Source organism: Fusarium musae, chromosome 7 (genome assembly GCF_019915245.1).
Source record: "Fusarium musae strain F31 chromosome 7, whole genome shotgun sequence".
In the NCBI taxonomy this organism is placed as follows: Eukaryota; Fungi; Ascomycota; class Sordariomycetes; order Hypocreales; family Nectriaceae; genus Fusarium; species Fusarium musae.
Window position 1 is genome coordinate 482,486 of NC_058393.1, and position 17,009 is coordinate 499,494.

General features: G+C 49.2%; 10 protein-coding genes across 10 annotated transcripts; 6 read left to right on the forward strand and 4 right to left on the reverse strand.

The window, feature by feature from the left end:
• Positions 1 to 1,088: 1,088 nt before the first annotated feature.
• On the forward strand, positions 1,089 to 1,970 carry J7337_009327 (uncharacterized protein; the record flags this gene model as incomplete). The annotated part of the gene is made up of 1 exon (XM_044826926.1): positions 1,089 to 1,970. One exon carries the CDS (start codon positions 1,089 to 1,091, stop codon positions 1,968 to 1,970), a length of 882 nt encoding a protein of 293 aa, XP_044677520.1.
• A 136-nt stretch (positions 1,971 to 2,106) lies between these two features.
• J7337_009328 (uncharacterized protein) lies at positions 2,107 to 2,643 on the reverse strand (the record flags this gene model as incomplete). The annotated part of the gene is made up of 2 exons (XM_044826927.1): positions 2,107 to 2,582; positions 2,628 to 2,643. The coding sequence occupies 2 exons, from the start codon at positions 2,641 to 2,643 to the stop codon at positions 2,107 to 2,109; spliced, it is 492 nt and encodes a 163-aa protein (XP_044677521.1).
• A 511-nt stretch (positions 2,644 to 3,154) lies between these two features.
• J7337_009329 (uncharacterized protein) lies at positions 3,155 to 3,681 on the forward strand (the record flags this gene model as incomplete). The annotated part of the gene is made up of 2 exons (XM_044826928.1): positions 3,155 to 3,217; positions 3,262 to 3,681. 2 exons carry the CDS (start codon positions 3,155 to 3,157, stop codon positions 3,679 to 3,681), a joined length of 483 nt encoding a protein of 160 aa, XP_044677522.1.
• Positions 3,682 to 4,010: 329 nt separating this feature from the next.
• J7337_009330 (uncharacterized protein) lies at positions 4,011 to 5,327 on the forward strand (the record flags this gene model as incomplete). The annotated part of the gene is made up of 7 exons (XM_044826929.1): positions 4,011 to 4,086; positions 4,130 to 4,211; positions 4,279 to 4,534; positions 4,576 to 4,691; positions 4,737 to 4,916; positions 4,962 to 5,038; positions 5,083 to 5,327. The coding sequence occupies 7 exons, from the start codon at positions 4,011 to 4,013 to the stop codon at positions 5,325 to 5,327; spliced, it is 1,032 nt and encodes a 343-aa protein (XP_044677523.1).
• Positions 5,328 to 5,905: 578 nt separating this feature from the next.
• Positions 5,906 to 7,106, forward strand: J7337_009331 (uncharacterized protein; the record flags this gene model as incomplete). Its single annotated transcript, XM_044826930.1, has 2 exons — positions 5,906 to 6,332; positions 6,376 to 7,106. The coding sequence occupies 2 exons, from the start codon at positions 5,906 to 5,908 to the stop codon at positions 7,104 to 7,106; spliced, it is 1,158 nt and encodes a 385-aa protein (XP_044677524.1).
• A 119-nt stretch (positions 7,107 to 7,225) lies between these two features.
• J7337_009332 (uncharacterized protein) lies at positions 7,226 to 8,782 on the reverse strand (the record flags this gene model as incomplete). Its single annotated transcript, XM_044826931.1, has 1 exon — positions 7,226 to 8,782. One exon carries the CDS (start codon positions 8,780 to 8,782, stop codon positions 7,226 to 7,228), a length of 1,557 nt encoding a protein of 518 aa, XP_044677525.1.
• A 265-nt stretch (positions 8,783 to 9,047) lies between these two features.
• On the reverse strand, positions 9,048 to 10,171 carry J7337_009333 (uncharacterized protein; the record flags this gene model as incomplete). Its single annotated transcript, XM_044826932.1, has 2 exons — positions 9,048 to 10,070; positions 10,139 to 10,171. 2 exons carry the CDS (start codon positions 10,169 to 10,171, stop codon positions 9,048 to 9,050), a joined length of 1,056 nt encoding a protein of 351 aa, XP_044677526.1.
• Positions 10,172 to 10,532: 361 nt separating this feature from the next.
• Positions 10,533 to 11,393, forward strand: J7337_009334 (uncharacterized protein; the record flags this gene model as incomplete). The annotated part of the gene is made up of 1 exon (XM_044826933.1): positions 10,533 to 11,393. One exon carries the CDS (start codon positions 10,533 to 10,535, stop codon positions 11,391 to 11,393), a length of 861 nt encoding a protein of 286 aa, XP_044677527.1.
• A 293-nt stretch (positions 11,394 to 11,686) lies between these two features.
• On the forward strand, positions 11,687 to 12,646 carry J7337_009335 (uncharacterized protein; the record flags this gene model as incomplete). Its single annotated transcript, XM_044826934.1, has 1 exon — positions 11,687 to 12,646. The coding sequence occupies one exon, from the start codon at positions 11,687 to 11,689 to the stop codon at positions 12,644 to 12,646; it is 960 nt and encodes a 319-aa protein (XP_044677528.1).
• A 728-nt stretch (positions 12,647 to 13,374) lies between these two features.
• J7337_009336 (uncharacterized protein) lies at positions 13,375 to 15,022 on the reverse strand (the record flags this gene model as incomplete). Its single annotated transcript, XM_044826935.1, has 3 exons — positions 13,375 to 14,207; positions 14,279 to 14,723; positions 14,753 to 15,022. The coding sequence occupies 3 exons, from the start codon at positions 15,020 to 15,022 to the stop codon at positions 13,375 to 13,377; spliced, it is 1,548 nt and encodes a 515-aa protein (XP_044677529.1).
• Between the last annotated feature and the right edge of the window lie 1,987 nt (positions 15,023 to 17,009).

Consider the following 17,009-nt stretch of genomic DNA (forward strand, 5'->3'; position numbering starts at 1 on the left):
CTAAGAATGATGTTTGGTTTTCGGGGGGTTCTCTTTATACGGATTGCATCGCCTGTCATGGGCTTTCAAGAATTGTTCTTATAACAATGGTGTTTGACGGTGTACGAGAGGGCTGGTGCTGCATTGAAGGACGCTATTCTTTCTCTTTGTTTGATGATTCATGTGGCAGATATCGCTAGATCACTTACTGGGCAGTTGATTTGGGGAGAGCAGATGTAATTAGACGAGAGGTGCAAGTTTCTATACCCAGATAAGAGATGATACATATTTACATTAGACTGCTCGTGATTAGTCTAGCTCTTCAACCTTTTGTAGTCCATTTTTCATCCATTGACGTTCGTTCCATGGTAATATTTTGGCTATTGTAGTGCCGGAGATGAGAGCTAGTGGTAGTGGGCCAAAATGTCGGGAATCTCTTGATGCTGGGAGGTTGTCTCCTGAAACCCAGCAATGCCCTTCGGGAATCTGAAAAGTTAGTGTGGCCAGTGACGAGGACGGAAGAAGTACCTGTATCATCAACTCTTCTCCTTGCTCGCCTGGGGTCCCAACGGAGACATAGTCCCCTGGCATGCCTGTTACTCGTTTCACTCCCCACTGATTGTTGAAGATGGGGATGCGATAGACAACCAAATCACCGACAGAAACACCGCGTCCATAGCGACGCGTGTGATCACATAGAATCCAATCACCATCGACTGTGAATGTTGGAAGCATTGAAGGGCCTTGAGCTGGGCTGATGGTATAGCCGTATGTGATTCCAAGGTGCACAAGACAAGCGGCCTTGAGGAAGGATACTGTTGTCCGCACAGGACGGCGGGCGAAATGAAATGAAGCCATCATGAGTGCCCTGACGGGCTGAGTTGAATTGCACTATGTATACAACAAATCCACCAGAGCTTGGTGTTGAATCAGCTGTGGAAAGGTTCAAAGGGCACCTGATTGGATAAGTTGACAACACCCCACAGTGACGTTTCTGCCAAAATCAACCGCCCACCATCGAGACGATCAGCGATTCATTGTATTCAACCATTGCCGACTGTCTACAGTCTTTTACGGCGCGACGACTCTCCTTTTCGGGCCTCGCCAGAATGAACAGCTTTGCTTGCCTTCAGAGCTCCCGTCGAGCCCTCTATAGGGTCTTCGTTCAACATGAGGGTCTCCTCACACGACAGTTCCAACCTCCGCGCGCACTACCTATACAGAACCGCTTCTTTTCTGTATCGCAATTGAAAGCAAAAAACAAGAAAGCAAGGAAACGCGAAGATGAAATGGAGGAAGATCCTTTCGCTGATGAGGGCCGAGACCGTGGCTTCGATCGACGATACACTACCCAAGAGGAGTTTGAAAAGTCTGGTCGCGATCGCCTCCCCCAGGATTTCGAGATTACGGATCCAAAGATCATGGTTCTCGATAATGGAGTATTTGATGGACCTCTTCTCACAAAAAACGTGTTGAGCCGACTGCCCGAGACAGATTCACTTCGCATGATAACACCCTACATCCCAGGCGACCCAAAGAAGGACAAGCCGACCCAGTATGCTATTTGCAAGATTGTCAACAAGAAGGAAGAATACGAGCGTCAGCGTGAATTAGCCCAGCGCCGCCGTTTGTCCAAACAGACTACACCCAAGCTCAAGGAAGTCGAAATGAGCTGGGCCATCAGCGAGCATGACCTTGGGGTCAAGACACAGCAGCTGGTTGGGTTCCTCAGCAAGGGCATGAAGGTGGAACTGATCCTGGGCTTCAAGAAGAAGGGACAGAAGAAGCGGACGTCGGAAGACACCGCAGAGGAAGTCTACGCCAAGGTGAACAAGCTGGTTGAGCAACTAGGCTCGAGAGAGTACAAACCTAGAGATGGAGAGGTTGGCAAGACGATGAGGATTTACCTCGAGGGAATCGCAAAACAGGCACGTGAAAAGCCACAGGTGGAAGCGGAAACACCAGAGGTGGACGCTCAGAAGGATGCGTAAATGCTTGATATAACATCATATACTGGGTATCTGCCAGTCAAGTCTATAGCCGAATAAAGAAAGTCATCAGTCCGGTTGTCGTCTCCCGGATATTGAGCCCATTTTAGACACCAAACTCCAAGTCCAGTCCCAAGAACTAAAGGATCTCATCGCCATCCTCGTCTGCGGGTAGAGGTACCGCCGCAGGAGCAGCAACCTCCGCAACATCCATATCCTCGTCCATATCGACTCCACGCCCCTTCACCTCGGCATCGCTCTCCGCACTCTCAGCCTCCTCAGCCTCTCCAGCAGCCCTGTTAATCTCATCCCAATTCTTACTCCTCTGCTGAATATTCCTCCCCCGGCCCTTACTCTTCTCAACCTTATTCTTGGTCCGCTCCACAACAGCAGCAGCCATCTCGAGGCCCTTCTCATGACGTTTTCTAGCCTTGGCAGACATCTTCTCTTTGCGACCACGCTTGGCCTTCTTGGTGATACCAGCGGAGTGGTGCGCTGCTAGAACGGAGGGTCGCTGGGTAGCTTCGCGGGGAGGCTTGACTTCTTTTAGGGACTTGTCGGTGTCGATGTCGATGTCTGTAGCGCGACGAGCGGCGCGGGAGTGGATTGAGGGTGCTGGACATGTTAGATTGGAGTGGAGATGGGGGGCAGAGAACGTACCCTTCTTTTTCGCCATTTTGTTGGTGTTTGAGTTTGATGTTGGTTGAATCTGCAACTTCGGCTTGGTGGGGGATGGAAATTTTGATACCCCACAAAGATAAGCTCACCGAGTCTCACCGAGCTCACCGGGCACCGCAGAGACAGGCATCTTGGAAGAGTCTTGGTAATTTATGTCAAACATACTGCCTGTATACATTTGAAGCCCTTGAAGTAGATAAACTGCCTGAATGATGAGTATTTACGGGAAGTTGTGGTTGATTCATAGAATAAGATGGGGGAAGGCCTCGCACTACCGTGTTGGTTCTTTCACGCTCCTGCACTTGTACCACATGAATGTCTCAACTTCCCTCGTGCACCAGCATCATCTCATTCCATCAACCTTTGACCTACAGCCGACCCTACAAGTACTCAAACTCAATTTACGCGATCCAATCCTTCGAAAAGACTTCGTAGTCGTGAACATGCAAGTGTCTGTCTAGCGTTCGTTACTTGCCAACGTCCCGCCGTCTCCAGCAGACGCATTAGCAATGCTTCCCATCACGACCTGCTTCGTTGCAGGACTGCAATACCTGATACATCCTTTAAAGCTTGTATGTTGATGAGACCAAAGCCAGCGAGGTACTGACGCGTCCAGGGAACCATTCAAGAAACCATCAACCCTGATGCTCTGATTCCAATCACGCTCCTGTCAACTGAGGAAATCTTTGGCGACCTCGAAGGAATTCTAGATCTGTTCGATTCAATCGATGATGTATTTGTTCCCGACTTTGGTTCCATTCTCGTCGAAAAGAGCGGAGACAACAGTAGCCAGGTTCATATCGATACGCGACAGATTTATCATATGGACCAAATCAAGGCTCTCGATGGCTTTTCTGAGTTACCTTCTGGTCCCTACTTTCTTTACGGTCCGAATCTTTACCAGGCCTGGCGTCTGTATGATGACGAACTCGGAGCTTTCACTTCTGGTGTAATACCTGATGATCTGAACCAACCAGATGAGTATGTTGTGTCTCTAGTGCAAGCCGTAGCTGACCATACAGATTCCAACCCTTGACCTCTTCATCTGTTTACGGAGACTCAGTTACAGTTCCTGTACCATCAAGACTCTACCATTCTCAGCCTTCTGCCAAGAAACCCCTGTCTGGTGTCCGTGTTTCTATAAGCGACACGATATCGTTGAAAGGAACCTATACAACCTTTTCGAGTCGGGCATGGAAATGGCTCTGCGAAAACTCCTCAAGCTCTACAGCTAAGTATGCACAAAGCCTAATAGACCAAGGCGCCGTTATCATCGGAAAAACCAAGACGTCGCACCTTGGTACAGGTACAGACTGGGTTGACCAACAAGCTCCTTGGAGTGCAAGAGGTGATGGATATCAGAGAATGGAGGGTGGTTCAGTTGGTGCTGCTGCTGCCTCAGTTGGGTACCCATGGATTGACTACAGCATTGGCGTTGATGGTAAGTCGGGTCGCCGCGAGAAGCCAAGGCTGACCATGTATAGATGGTAGAGTGATGTCCGAAGGCGGCGTATACTCCTTGGGTCAGCCTGGAAATCTATCTTTCGACATAGCTGCGGCATCAAAGTGAGCACTGTGATATATTGTTGAGCGACACTGACCACTCTAGGTTCGACAAAACTCGAATCTTTAGTCGAAGCCTCAAGGGACTTCTCGATTTCACGGAAAATACGAAGGCTAGGGCTTCTGAGTCTTCTTCCATGAGGGTAATCGTACCAGAAGACTTTTCATCACCCAAAAAGTCTCAGAAAACAGCCATAGCGACTTTCGTATCAATTCTGCAGGGTCTCCTGGACGCGAAAGCCGAGTACGTCAATGTGGGCAAGAATTGGGAAGAAAGTCCTCCATCTGAAGCGTCGAATGAGGGAATGCAAGCATACATGGAAAAGGTCAGTCGACTTGGACAAGAAAGACTTGACTGACATTTCAGGCACCTTTCCGGTCATGGTGTTATGATTACTACCATTCCTTTGACACTTTTCGAGATGAGTACAAGCAAAAGTTTGACAAGAAGCCATTTATCGAGGCTACGCCGCAATTCTTCTGGTACGGCCGTACATTGCGCTGCCATTCAATCAACTGACCTCCCAGGAACGAATGCAAGTCGGTAACAGAAGAGGAGAACCGCCAAGATACAGAACGTCTCGATGTATACCGGAAGTGGTTCCTTGAGAACATAGTGCATACTTCTACCCCCAATGCCAAGGAAGACACAGCCGTGATCCTTCCATGTGGAAATGATCAAGTTGAACATCGGAACGATCCTGTGGCGTATGTGCATTTCCCCGTATTGATACCTGGCTGACAGCATATTAGCCCACCAACCATGTACAAAGGCATCGACTCTACAACACTGGCACTGGTATTGGGGGCTTCCCTATTATCATTTCCATGTAAGTTGAGCGTATTGGCTTTAGGTAGCTACTAACAAAACCAGTCACTCAGATACCCTACGAGTCTGACATTTCTGGGCAGACAGAGTACCAGCCAGTCTGCATCTCGGTTCTCATCCACGGAAATGACAAATCGGCCATTCAATTGATCAAAAAGGCTCTAGAGGCAGGGCATATTCCCACCAAGGTTAATGTCGGGCGGTTCACGTTCCCAGTCAAGAAGTCGGATCATGTCAACAATCGCCTCCAAGCTCCCTTGTCGGGTCAGAATGTGTCGGACGAGCTGTAACCAGTGAGAAGTGCCTCCCCCAAAGTCACGCCATGCCTGCTCTCACCACTCTGACCTGAATACAAGGCTGTCATTATGAGATCTCCCCACACGAAAACATGCAATAATTTCCCCACGATGTCTGTGGATACGAGATTGGGGCCCCGGATGATATTACCGGTATATGTTTATCCCGGTACCGGCTTATGCAGGCTCCCATTTGGATATGTATTGTACTCCTATGAAGCAAATTGGATACATTCACCTTGAGTCGTTTCTTGTTAGTGATTTGATGCAAACAACTCCACATCGAAACATAAACCGACCGGGGCTGATCCGGCTCGGAACCGTCATTTGACAGGGGTCGTCGTCAAGCTCACGGGCCGGAGACTGGGGTATCACTGCCGTGGGGGCGGCTGTCGAACCAGACAAGGCGAGCGAGTGGAGGTGAACGTGCGGTGCGGCTGAGTGCTATCGATCGCTCCACTTACTGAGACACTTTGATCTGATCAGGCACACATATCTGACTACCTAACATTTTGGGCAATCTAGTGTGCTCTCTCTCATATTTTATTTTTATAAGACAGTCAACCATCACAATGGCAGAACCAACCAATACACCCGTGCCAGCTTCTACGCCGCGAGCTACATCTCCTGCTCCTCAACTTCCCTTCATCTCTCAAGGATCTCTTTCAATACGGTCATCCATGACATCCTCAAAACCCAAGGTTCTTCATATTGGAGACCCTATCAAATACAATCCTGAAACATATCTCCGCTTCAGCATTCAGTGTGAGGTTATCAGACCGCCAGCTGAAGAGCGGCAACGGCCAGAGTTTATCAAGGCCCTCAAGGAAAAGAGATGGGGCGATTTTGATGCCATATTTCGGCCATTCTGGGGAACTGGAGGTGAAATGGGAAAATGGGATCAAGAGTTGATCAGTTTGCTGCCACAGAGTGTCAAGGTATTTGCAAGTGCAGGTGCTGGCTTTGACTGGGCTGATACGAAGCTCCTGGGAGAACGAGGTGAGTTGGCACAGCTGCCAGTAGACACTCGCTAACTGGAAAGGAATCATCTACTGCAATTCTGGTCTCGCAGCTGCTGAAGCTGTAGCTGACTTTGCCATCGTTGGGATCATTTCAACATTCCGGGTCCTCCCATGGTGTATCTCCTCCGCCATGTCCGGAGATGAGGAGGCTTTCAAGGAGAATCATCGCGATGCTACAATGCAGTCGTACAATCTTCGCGACCAGGCTCTAGGAATTATTGGTTTTGGCAACATTGGTCAACAAATCGCTGCTCGTGCCCGACATGGATTCGGGATGGACATTCACTACTATGATGTGCTTCCCAAGCCTGCTGCTGTTGTCGCTCCTGTGCGAGCTACTCACCATGAGACGCTTGAGAGTCTTCTTGGTCGATGCGACTGTGTTGTTCTCTGCACACCGGCTGGCGAAGGCACTCTTATTGACCCAAAGACTCTGCCATTCTTCAAGCGTGGATCGCGGTTTGTCAATATTGCACGAGGAAGTCTTGTTGACGAGGATGCACTGGCTGCTGCCCTTCGAGATGGTACACTGTCAAGCGCGGCTCTTGACGTCCACGCAAACGAGCCAAAGATACACCCCGAATTATTGGAGCTCGCTAAACAGGGCCGTGTGTTGGTGACATGCCACAATGCTGGAGGAACAGTCGACACCCACAAGGGTTTTGAAGAGTTAAGCATGAGAAACATCATGGCTGTTCTCAGCGGTGGAGAGGCCATTACTCCCGTAAACCTGGAATTTCTCAAGAAGTAGCGCAATACGGGCGATAGAGGATAGAAGCAGGTAGCATAGAATCATGATAATGAATGCCTTAACCAATACATATACCAACTCCGGCTTAACAATACCCGACGCTAATCATACAAATACACTTACTCCTTGGGCTTCTTTCTAATCAGACCAGTGGAAAGTACATTTACAGCCTTGGACTCTTCTTTCGGCTTCTTCTTGACGAGGCCCTCTCCAAGGACATTAAACTTGTTTTGAGACTCATCAACGGTCGAGTCAGTTCGTTTTCTCTTGACAAGACTCGTGAGATTGTTCACGCCGTTCTCGCGGTCGTGTGCCGTTTGAGTTGGCGTCTCGCGTGCACCGGGTACAGTAACGCCCCAGTCACCACCGCCTCCGCCCTCACTCAGCCAGCGGCGTGTACTACCAACCGCTTTGTTGAGGGTGGCAAAGTCGAGGTGTAGCAGGAGATCTACAATACGCTTGTAGGTTGCCTCATCGACAATCTTCTCACCGCGACCTTCGGGTGTCCATGAGTAATATGCTGTGTTTGTAGGGCGATCGAGCAGATAATTGTGTTTGGCCCGCTTGATCTGGGGTTTTCGAGGAATGATGGGACCTGTGAGCTTTCTCTTCTGCTTCTTTTTCTTCTGCTTGGTGTCTGGTTGTTTCTTGCTGGGGAAGAGCTTTCGAGGTGTTGTGGTTGGCGTTATTTGAGCGATCCGCTGCGCCTTTGGCGTTGATGGCGGATTTGTCGATGGAAAAGACTCGTTTGCTGTTGGTTCTGGTTCCTTGTCGTCAAAGACCAACCAGATAAATCCCGTCATGCGCCCACTGGAGCACTCTTGTCGGAAAGCCATCATTTCCCAAAACATGTCGAGAGTCTTGACACTCTTCCAGCTACCCTGCATCTTCATTGCCTGCGAACTCGCAGCCTCCTCATCAAGCTCATCTCGGAATCGTGATTTGGGATCGTCAGGAAAGTGTGGGATCAGACATCGCGGCGGTACCCAGTCAAATTCCCGGTAATAATGCGATATTCGTTCAAGCGGATGCGTAAACTCCCAAGCAGTGTCTGTTCTTCGAGGTGTCATTGCTCGAATCTCATTTGGTTCCAATCCCGGCACGACGATGTATCCTTTTGAACTCTTCCATGGTGCTTCTACCGATTTTGGTGCTGGCCCGAGAAGGGGATCGAGCACGCGACACCACCACTTGATAAGGCCGCGATCATCGAGGACATGCTTGCCCTTATTTTCGACACTTCCGGGAAATAGATACTGGTCTTGCGCGCGGGCGAATAAATTGACGATGAATTGTATGTCCTTCCTCTTCCTCTTCTCGACGAGGAATCCTACAAACGTGGCGCATATCTCACGAATAGGACTCGGTGTCCCCTTGGGAAGGTTGAGAAGCGTCAGATAGCCCGTCGAATCAGCCTTTGACACAAACAACGTAGTCGATCGAGCAGTCGTGTAGACAAAGACCTCGACACCTAGCACCAAGACCTGCTTGCCGTCTGCATCGATTGAAACAGCGAGGAAATGGTTCTCGCAGTACGTTCGCTCGGGCCGTTCGTTTGGTGGTGGGGAGTACAGAGGATCGGTCTTTGTAGGGGGCGTTGAAATGTGGAGGATTGTAAAGTCGTGGCCTTTTGGGAGGACAGAGGCCAGACGTGATTTTAGGCCGTTGTCTGTCATGATGGTTGCTGATGGATGTTGGAGCTGGGATTGATTGTTTGGTATAAGTTGGGGTGGTCGCTAGGGCAGCGGTGGAGCGTTGATCTACAGGGGTTCGAACGCAGGGGTCTAGTGGAGTTTGTGATACCTGCCAGGTCCCGACTGCCGATAGCCGTCCATGGATCTGGGATTATTCAGCTCTTTGACCTTATGGCTCCAAAACGATAGTATAATCTCAATACAGGAATTAACAGGAATAGAAACATCATTCATTGTTCGTAATCGCTCAAACGCTTGCACTCAAATCTTGCACCAACTCTGAAGGTCTCGGATGATCACTCCTCCAACTCCCAACAGCCATGGCAACATACAAAAGATTCCATCTCGGACCATCCGGAAAACAGACAAATTCAGCAATCATCATCTCAACCAAAGGCTTGTACTTGGTCAGAACCTCCTCCGATCCTCTCCCCTCCACGAGAGCCTGCAGCTCGTCAATCTCGGCTGGTTCGAGATACTTGCGCAGATGGTTCTCAACTTCCCCTGGGGTCTTCCACCATTCGGGCCCCTGTCCTTTCTCGACTAGTTCCCGTTCCATTTTGCGTCGTAGATCGGGCAGCACTGACTTCCACACCATTTCGGTTCCTGCTCGTGGGAGATCGATGAAGCCTTTGTGCTTGTACTCTAGTCGCGCCAGTGCGAGTGAGAGCAGGAATCTTCGGTCGTTCAGGTGTTTTGAGTGATTGAATAACCGATCCATGGGGTTTTGGGCTGGAAGTCCAGGTTTACCAATCATGTTGAGCTTGTACGTCTCCCATAGAGATACTGTATTTCTTGTACATGCCCAGTACAATGTTCCTGCAAATGTGTAGAGGCCGTCGCCGAGATATTTGCCTGCATCTGATGGCGCTTCAAAAATACGGGCCAATCTGTCCGTGTTAGTCCAGAGTTGCTGCTCTAGACTTAGGCGAGGAGGCGCGGTGTTTTGCCCCAGCGATTGAGCATGTATCATGATATCCGACGACAACAACCCTGATAGATATGACAACCTCTCAGCAGAGATTGGGTCAGTATCTATCGAGCCAGAAGTTGTCAAGGCTCGACTTTCGCTCTCTTCTCCAAGAGTTTCTCTCGCCTCAGCCAGCGCCGCCTCGAGTTCCTGGTCCTTCCCACCACGCTTCAGCGCGACCTTCTCAATTCGTTTCAGAGCATTTCTCAATCTCTGATTCTCATCTTTGAGAGTATTGAACTTTGAGGCATGTCTTTTGCGATACTCGCGCTGCGCAACTCTGCTGCGCTCCCGCTTTGGCTGTTCATGCATGTTAGGTGGTTTTTGGTAACAAAAGTTTCTGCTTGGTAATTGTGAGATCCACATACATCGGAATTATCTCCATTTCCCGGAGGTGACATTTCAATGGCATGGGCAGTGTGATGACGATGTTGGAGGAATAACGTTGCTGACTTACCAAGAGAGGATCGATAACGTTATGAGGCGTTATGGTGGCTGGTGGGGTAGTCATGTAGCAAGGGTGAGGCGTCAGCGCATGAGTAATGTGTAACGCAACTCAACGTTGAGCTCACGATGGTCAGTGAAGATGCTCATGAAAGGATTCACAGAGAGGAAGGATTCCGGGCCAAAAATGTATATATTGTATGAGAAGGTCGAAGAAAAGAAATGAAATCGTTCTCATTCAGTCACTATTCAGCCACTATTCATTCGCTGTGTATTCACTACTCATTCACACATCTCATCCTCAATCAAGCGTCAAAAATGGCATCTCCAGTCAAGACACTTCACAAGACTTCATACCCATCCATCTCTTGCCTTCGTCCTGAGCTCTCCACCAAAGGAAAGAATGCTGTAATCACAGGCGGTGGCTCTGGTATTGGTGCCAGCATTGCCAGGTCATTTGCAAAATCAGGCATCACCAACTTGGCTCTTCTTGGCCGAACAGAAAGAACACTCCTCGAAAACAAAGCCTACATTGAAGAAAAATATCCCGAAACTAGAGTCTGGATTTGTACAGTCAACATCGTCGACGCTGACTCAACTCGGTCTGCCCTCGAAGCTTACACCACTGCAATCAATGGAAAGATTGACATTCTCATCGCAAACGCTGGATACATGCCCAAGACCGAACATGTAACCGTGGCAGATCCTGTCGATTGGTGGCTCACATTTGAGATCAACATCAAAGGAAACTTTAACCTCTTGCGAGCCTTTGACCCTCTCGCCACTCCCGGAGCCACGGTCATCCACGTATCCACAAGCGCAATGTACACAGAGTTCATGCCCGGATTCTCAGCCTATCGCGGCTCAAAGCTTGGAGCATATAAAGTGTTTGAATGGTACGCAAAGGAGAACCGAGACAAGGTGGTTATACAGTTTCACCCCGGACTCATCATGGACACGGCCATCACTCGGCCTCTTGTGGATGTCGTCAAGGACTATGGGCTTGTTCCGGAGGATGTGTCGCTGCCGAGCGACTTTGCTGTTTGGGCTGCGAGCGATGAGGCCAAGTTTCTGAGTGGCAGGTTTGTGGAGTGTATGTGGGATGTTGAGGAGCTCAAGGCGGCGAGGGATAAGATTAAGGGGTCATGGGAGAAGTTTACTGTTGGGTTGGTGATCTAAGTGACTTCGATGTGTCAAACTGACTTTGCAGTCTCACAGGAGCGGGGCGAGATAGAATAGAGTACAAGACTTTATTTTTCAAGTTCCGTTCTCATAAATATAAGCTCAAGGCACCTGTTCGCTAGATGTGGTAGAGAATTCAGGGTAGTTCATATTTCTCAATCGCTGCTTTCCCCTTCACTCGTCAATTTGATCCATCTCCATCATCTATCAGTGAACGAGACCTTCAGCACCACCATAATAACGAAAAAGACTTTATTCTCAATTTATGTCATCCACTATATCAAAGAGCCATGGCTCCTCTGCAAGACAACGTCACAGGCGACTCAAGGACTACGCAAACACACTCTCTGTTGATCACCATGGATATGAGGTCTTACATCAGAAACTCCCAGGAAGATGACCCGAAGAAGCTATATGACCTCTTCCGCGAACTCTCACTCGAAAGAACTATTGACCCAGACAAGATGCAACGACACATCTTGGACAGCATCTATCGCCTTGTCCACGGCTCCAACAACATCGAAGATGTCAGTTTCAGCTTCAACACTACAGTCGAGCTTTGTCGAGCCATTTTTGAAGGCTCGATCAGTGACCCATCTGATCTCCTAGTTCTTGACGTGGAAGTCTATCGAGAGCTGGGCCAGCATCTCAAGGCGGCGCAATATCTTATTTGTCAAACCACCAAGAGCGATCTGTCCGAGGATATCATCAAGGAAGCGCATCGCATCTTGACGAATGAGTTCAATCAGACTGAGGGCACATATGATACCGAGTACAGCGGCAAATATCGTACTTCTCCCGTACAAGCAACGTCCCGTCCCTACATGGACCCCAACAAAATTCCCGCTGCGATGGACAAGATGATGGCCAGCTACCGAGATGATATCCGGGCTGCTGGAATGAAAGGAGAGATCGATCCTGTGGCGCTTGCAGCAAAGTACAGCCACATATTCTCCAGTATCCATCCATTCCACACCGCCAACGGCCAGATGAGCCGCCTTATACTCAACGCCATACTCTTCAAGTGGGCGGGGTGTCTCGCTCCTTTTGGTCAGGATGAGGAGGAGTGCGCAGAGTATCTTTCAATTATTGTTGAGGCAATGGATCTGGAGATCTCTGAGGCTGAGACTAGCCGTGGAGTGTCTGACGGCTGTAGACCGAAGCTTTATAAGAAGCTGGCTTCCTATGTCTTGAAGCATGCGGCGGCGGGTATGTTGCTGGTTTGCGAACCTCTGCAATTGGATGGGTGATGTACCATTTATTTCATATTCATTTCGTGTATGAGATACCTTTTGTAACATTCGAGCAGAATTGGAACAGTTTACCTGATGCTTTCCAGAAAAGGGGGGTCATGGATGTGACTTGGCATGAGCATCAAGAAACACATCCTCCACCGCCTATCATCATTAACACTGCCAGAGCCCTTGAGTTACAGACGCTATCAGGAATCGAACAGCCTCACACATCAAACACCATCACGCCCTCACTTTCGGCCGATCCACCACTCTGCCCCTGGCACTGCCAACACCTGGCAGCCACCACGCCAACACTCTAACCACACCTAAACCACCCCCGGCCATACCTTTATGTGTCAGAGGCGCTGAATCCCTATCACCAGAAGTGGCGGCAGCTCGCTTTGGCCTAACGGTTTAACAAAGCGTGTACGACCGATCTCTCGCCGCTTTCCGGGACAGTTCGTGGGATCGAATCCGGTCTCCTTACTGCCTGGAAAGCTTGAGTTGCAGGATGGGAAACACCAGCAAGACAGAAAAAGGAAAAGACATATATGTAAAGATGGAGTGGGACAAGTGGTGCCCGGAGCCTGCAACTCCGAGATTGATATTTTTGCAGTTTGTAGGTAATTTATTTAGTTTTGATACTGTAAATATACCTCCAAAGGCCCTAGTGGCTCAAAGAATGTTTGTTTCCTCCGTGATATCTGACGATAAGATTGATGGCAATAGTCGCTCTTTTGTGCTTATTGTTGACGACGCTTCTGTTTTCTCTTTTTTGTTTTCTTGCTTTTAGTCGTGTTCTTTGTGTTTGTCTTTTTCTCTTCCTGCTTTGTTAAATCCCCTTCTTCCTCGCCCTTATCTACCTCTTTATCAACTCTCTCCTTTGTTATCTCTTTAATAGACTGTTTACTCTCTTCTTCTTCTTCCTCCTCCTCCTCCTCTACCTTCTCCTCTTCTTTATCTACCTTCTCATCTACCTGCTTACTACCGCCAGCCTCCTCATCTTCCTGTTCTCTAACCCCTCTTTCCATCTCTGATAATCGGGGTCTGTTTGGATCCTGGAGCCAGGCAACACACACTTTCATGGGATGTACAGCTGTTTTGACATTGTAATCAAATCCCAATGGATCCCCACGTCGCTGCAGCATAGGCTCGACTACAAGATCGACAGTTCGTCCAGTGGCTGCATCACTTCCGCTTATTGCCCTCATGGACATGCCCTTCACTCCTTCAAGCTTAGGCGAGTAAGGAAATCCGCAGGTCTGTAGAGTCTCGGGGTGGTGAATGACATGGGAGAAGACGGTCAGGTTGGCGCTGAAGAAAAAGTCCATCTTGACTACTGCATCGCTAAGGTTTTTGAGGATTGTTGAATATTCGTTTTTCATGGATTCTTCATTGGGCTCCTGTGGGAAGTACTGGCCAACTGCTTTAGCAGTGATCGGGACAACGCAAGTTGGATCAATCCTTTGACTTTCCCGTGGCGAGTCTTTAAGTGACATGTAGAACTGCATCGTGGTGTATCTCCAGTGTGGAAACATGTGAGACGCAATTACATCATCGTAGGGGAAGTCATGTTCTGTTACTCTGGTCAGTGCTGTGTCGATCTAGGATCTTGAGAATTGTAGCCATAGATGTCGTCCACCGTACCTTGCAAGTAACGCTCCATGGTTCCTTGAGCCTCCCAGAAAGGTGAAGCCCAAACAATATCCTTACTCTTCTTTGAAAAGAAATTCTCATCGATAACCTCCCAGAGCCATCGTTGGAATACAAGGGGAGCCATGTCGGGCACATCAAAAAGTTCTTCTATATTGGGGGCATAGCCAAGGAACTTCTGCTGGAGGTCCTCGCCGAGGTCGTCCCAGGGCTTATCCCAAAAGCGAAATTCATCTCCAAGGTACTTGATGCTACTTGCAAGGTCACTCCAGAATTGTTGTGCGTAGCCGTCCTTGCGGTCGAGAGCCAACACCTCATGAAGATATCTTCTGCTCTGTTCAACTTTTCGACGGTTTTCCTTTTGTTGTTCTTTTGCTTTGTCGGCCTGCTTCTTTTCCAGCTCAGCCTTGATACGTATTAGTCTTGAGACAAACTGCTCCTATACATGTGGGTGTTTCCATACCCGACGGGCGGCCGGATCGACCACTGGAGTCTCTTCTTTTGTGACCTGTTCTTTGGGAGCCTCCTCTTTGGAACGTCTTTGGAAGCCTGACTTTTGGAGTCCAGTCCTTCTGACGTTCCGTGCTGGCTCTCAGTCGTCCTTCTCCTCTTCTTGGGATGATAATTCTTTGGGGCTTCGAGGCCTTCGAGGCTTTCGAGGGGTTTAGCAACTCGCCTAGAGTCTTCGTTGGTTCGATTGAGAGCCTGAATCCGCTTGGATCTCCGCGGGGCAGTCATGTTGAGAGAGAGAAGCCCACCGCCCTATGGTGAGTTATGGTGAAGCAAACATTCAGTAGCAACGCAATTGCGTAAAATCAGGCTGTCTGAAATTATGTATGTACTCTTCCTTGTCACAATTCTGTGCGTAGCCGAGCCCCCTCTAGTGGACAGCAAGCAAGTCGAAGAAATAAGCTCAAGGCCGAAGGCCGAGGAACAAGGAAGCAGTCCCCCGTGTGTTACAGACGGCTGAAACAGATATTTTCGTGGGTGGCTGAGCAAACAATGCATCTTATTGACTGTATTGGTTGGGTCGCACGGAGAGGGGGGGGGGGCGGGCCAATAGACGAGACTGGCTCACACCAGAAGCCTTACGATCAACCGCCGAGCCTGGTCTTGCAATTGCTTCTTTCTCTCTAGGATTCCTGAGAGACAAACTGAAGGTCGCATCATCAGCTTCGGAATGAATCGTGTTGGGAGGATGTATGTCGATCAGTGTTTAATTGATCGGTTCACTCAATAGCCTAAGGGCGTGTTGGTGCTAGTCATCATATCGGGTGACCTCTTGAACAAAGAAGCACTTCTCCTCTTCTCCCGCCTATCCTTGACGTCCTCATGGCATCCACAGTTCGGGTATCCTGCCCCCTTGAGCAAGCTTTATCGACACTCCTCAATGTGGGAAGTCACTGCAGCCGTTGACGTGTGGCGTATGCTACTGAACAAACATATCTTGCCGTTAGGCATAGGCCCCAGACAAGGCTCCAGTTCCCGAAGGGCGCCATAGAGGAATGGCAGATGTCCGTTTTAGACCAGACCAAGGATACTCACAGACTCTGTTTTCTGCCTTGTACCACACCACAGGGGAGGGCAGCTTCACTGGCGATATTGCACTTCTCGTAAATTCCTTGGGAGTCGGGCCATTCGTCCCAAAATGACCTTCAGCGCGTAAGTGGTAGACGGGAGTTCCCTTTCTCTCTACTCGCTTTCTCCCCGAATTGACCAAAGGTGGCAGCTGATGAGTAGTCTAGCGACGAGATCAATTCGGTGTTTGATCCAACAGTTTATGAGATTCTAAACTTGCTAGAATCAGAAATAGCTCAGGTCAAGAGAGCGACAGGCAATGACCCCAAAGTAAGTAAAGTCCAAGACGGATGGAAGTTGAACTTGCTGACATTGAAGACTTCAGCATGTCGTCGTGGCTGGAGGGTTTGGTCGCAGCCGCTATCTTCAACTGAAAACAGCACAAAGGGTTAAGAGCCTGTCTCCATCTACCCTTACCAATTGTTGTACAGACTAGGACGGGTGGGCTCTTTCATTCGTAGCCCATGCTCTCAAGACTGACCAGTTTCTATAGATGGGCCTCAGTGTGTCGAGGTGCGGTGCTGCATGCTATCCAGGCACATGCGCTGTCAAAGAAGCCGGGTGTACAGATTGACGGTCGAGCCTCTGGCGAAAGCTATGGCGTGGACCATAGAACTGATGGGTCCATGCATTGGCTCATTCACCAGGTTAGTATCTCATTCATGCATACCTATACCTATGTCACTACGGTTCTTGGCTGATCACCTCTTCAGGGCGATGTCCTCTCCACCACGGGCCCAAACAGAAGAACTCTCCCTCCAGAGGCACTGCACCGTGACACGAACGGCCGTCTTTTTGTCAACATGTATCGTCAAAGGGAGCCAGGTGGAACAGCTGAGATTTTTGACTGTATAGTCTTGACCGCCGTTGGTGAGCCATCGGGCATGGCGTTCGATTTTCGCTTGGTTGGTGGTGAGATGAATTTCGTGCTGGTGGAGATAACAGTCAGGTCCCATTCATCCGTCAAAACTGTTACGATTTTTGATGGGAATCTTCCTTTGCATGGAGCAATGCTTTAAGCATTACGGATTCATTCTAACAGAATCGCGCTTTCTAAGTCCACTAGCAGGATACCAAGTGGAAAGTTGTTCATTGATATTTATGAACTCTGCAAAAGACGTACTAGTTCATCTGGAGTCGTCGTGAA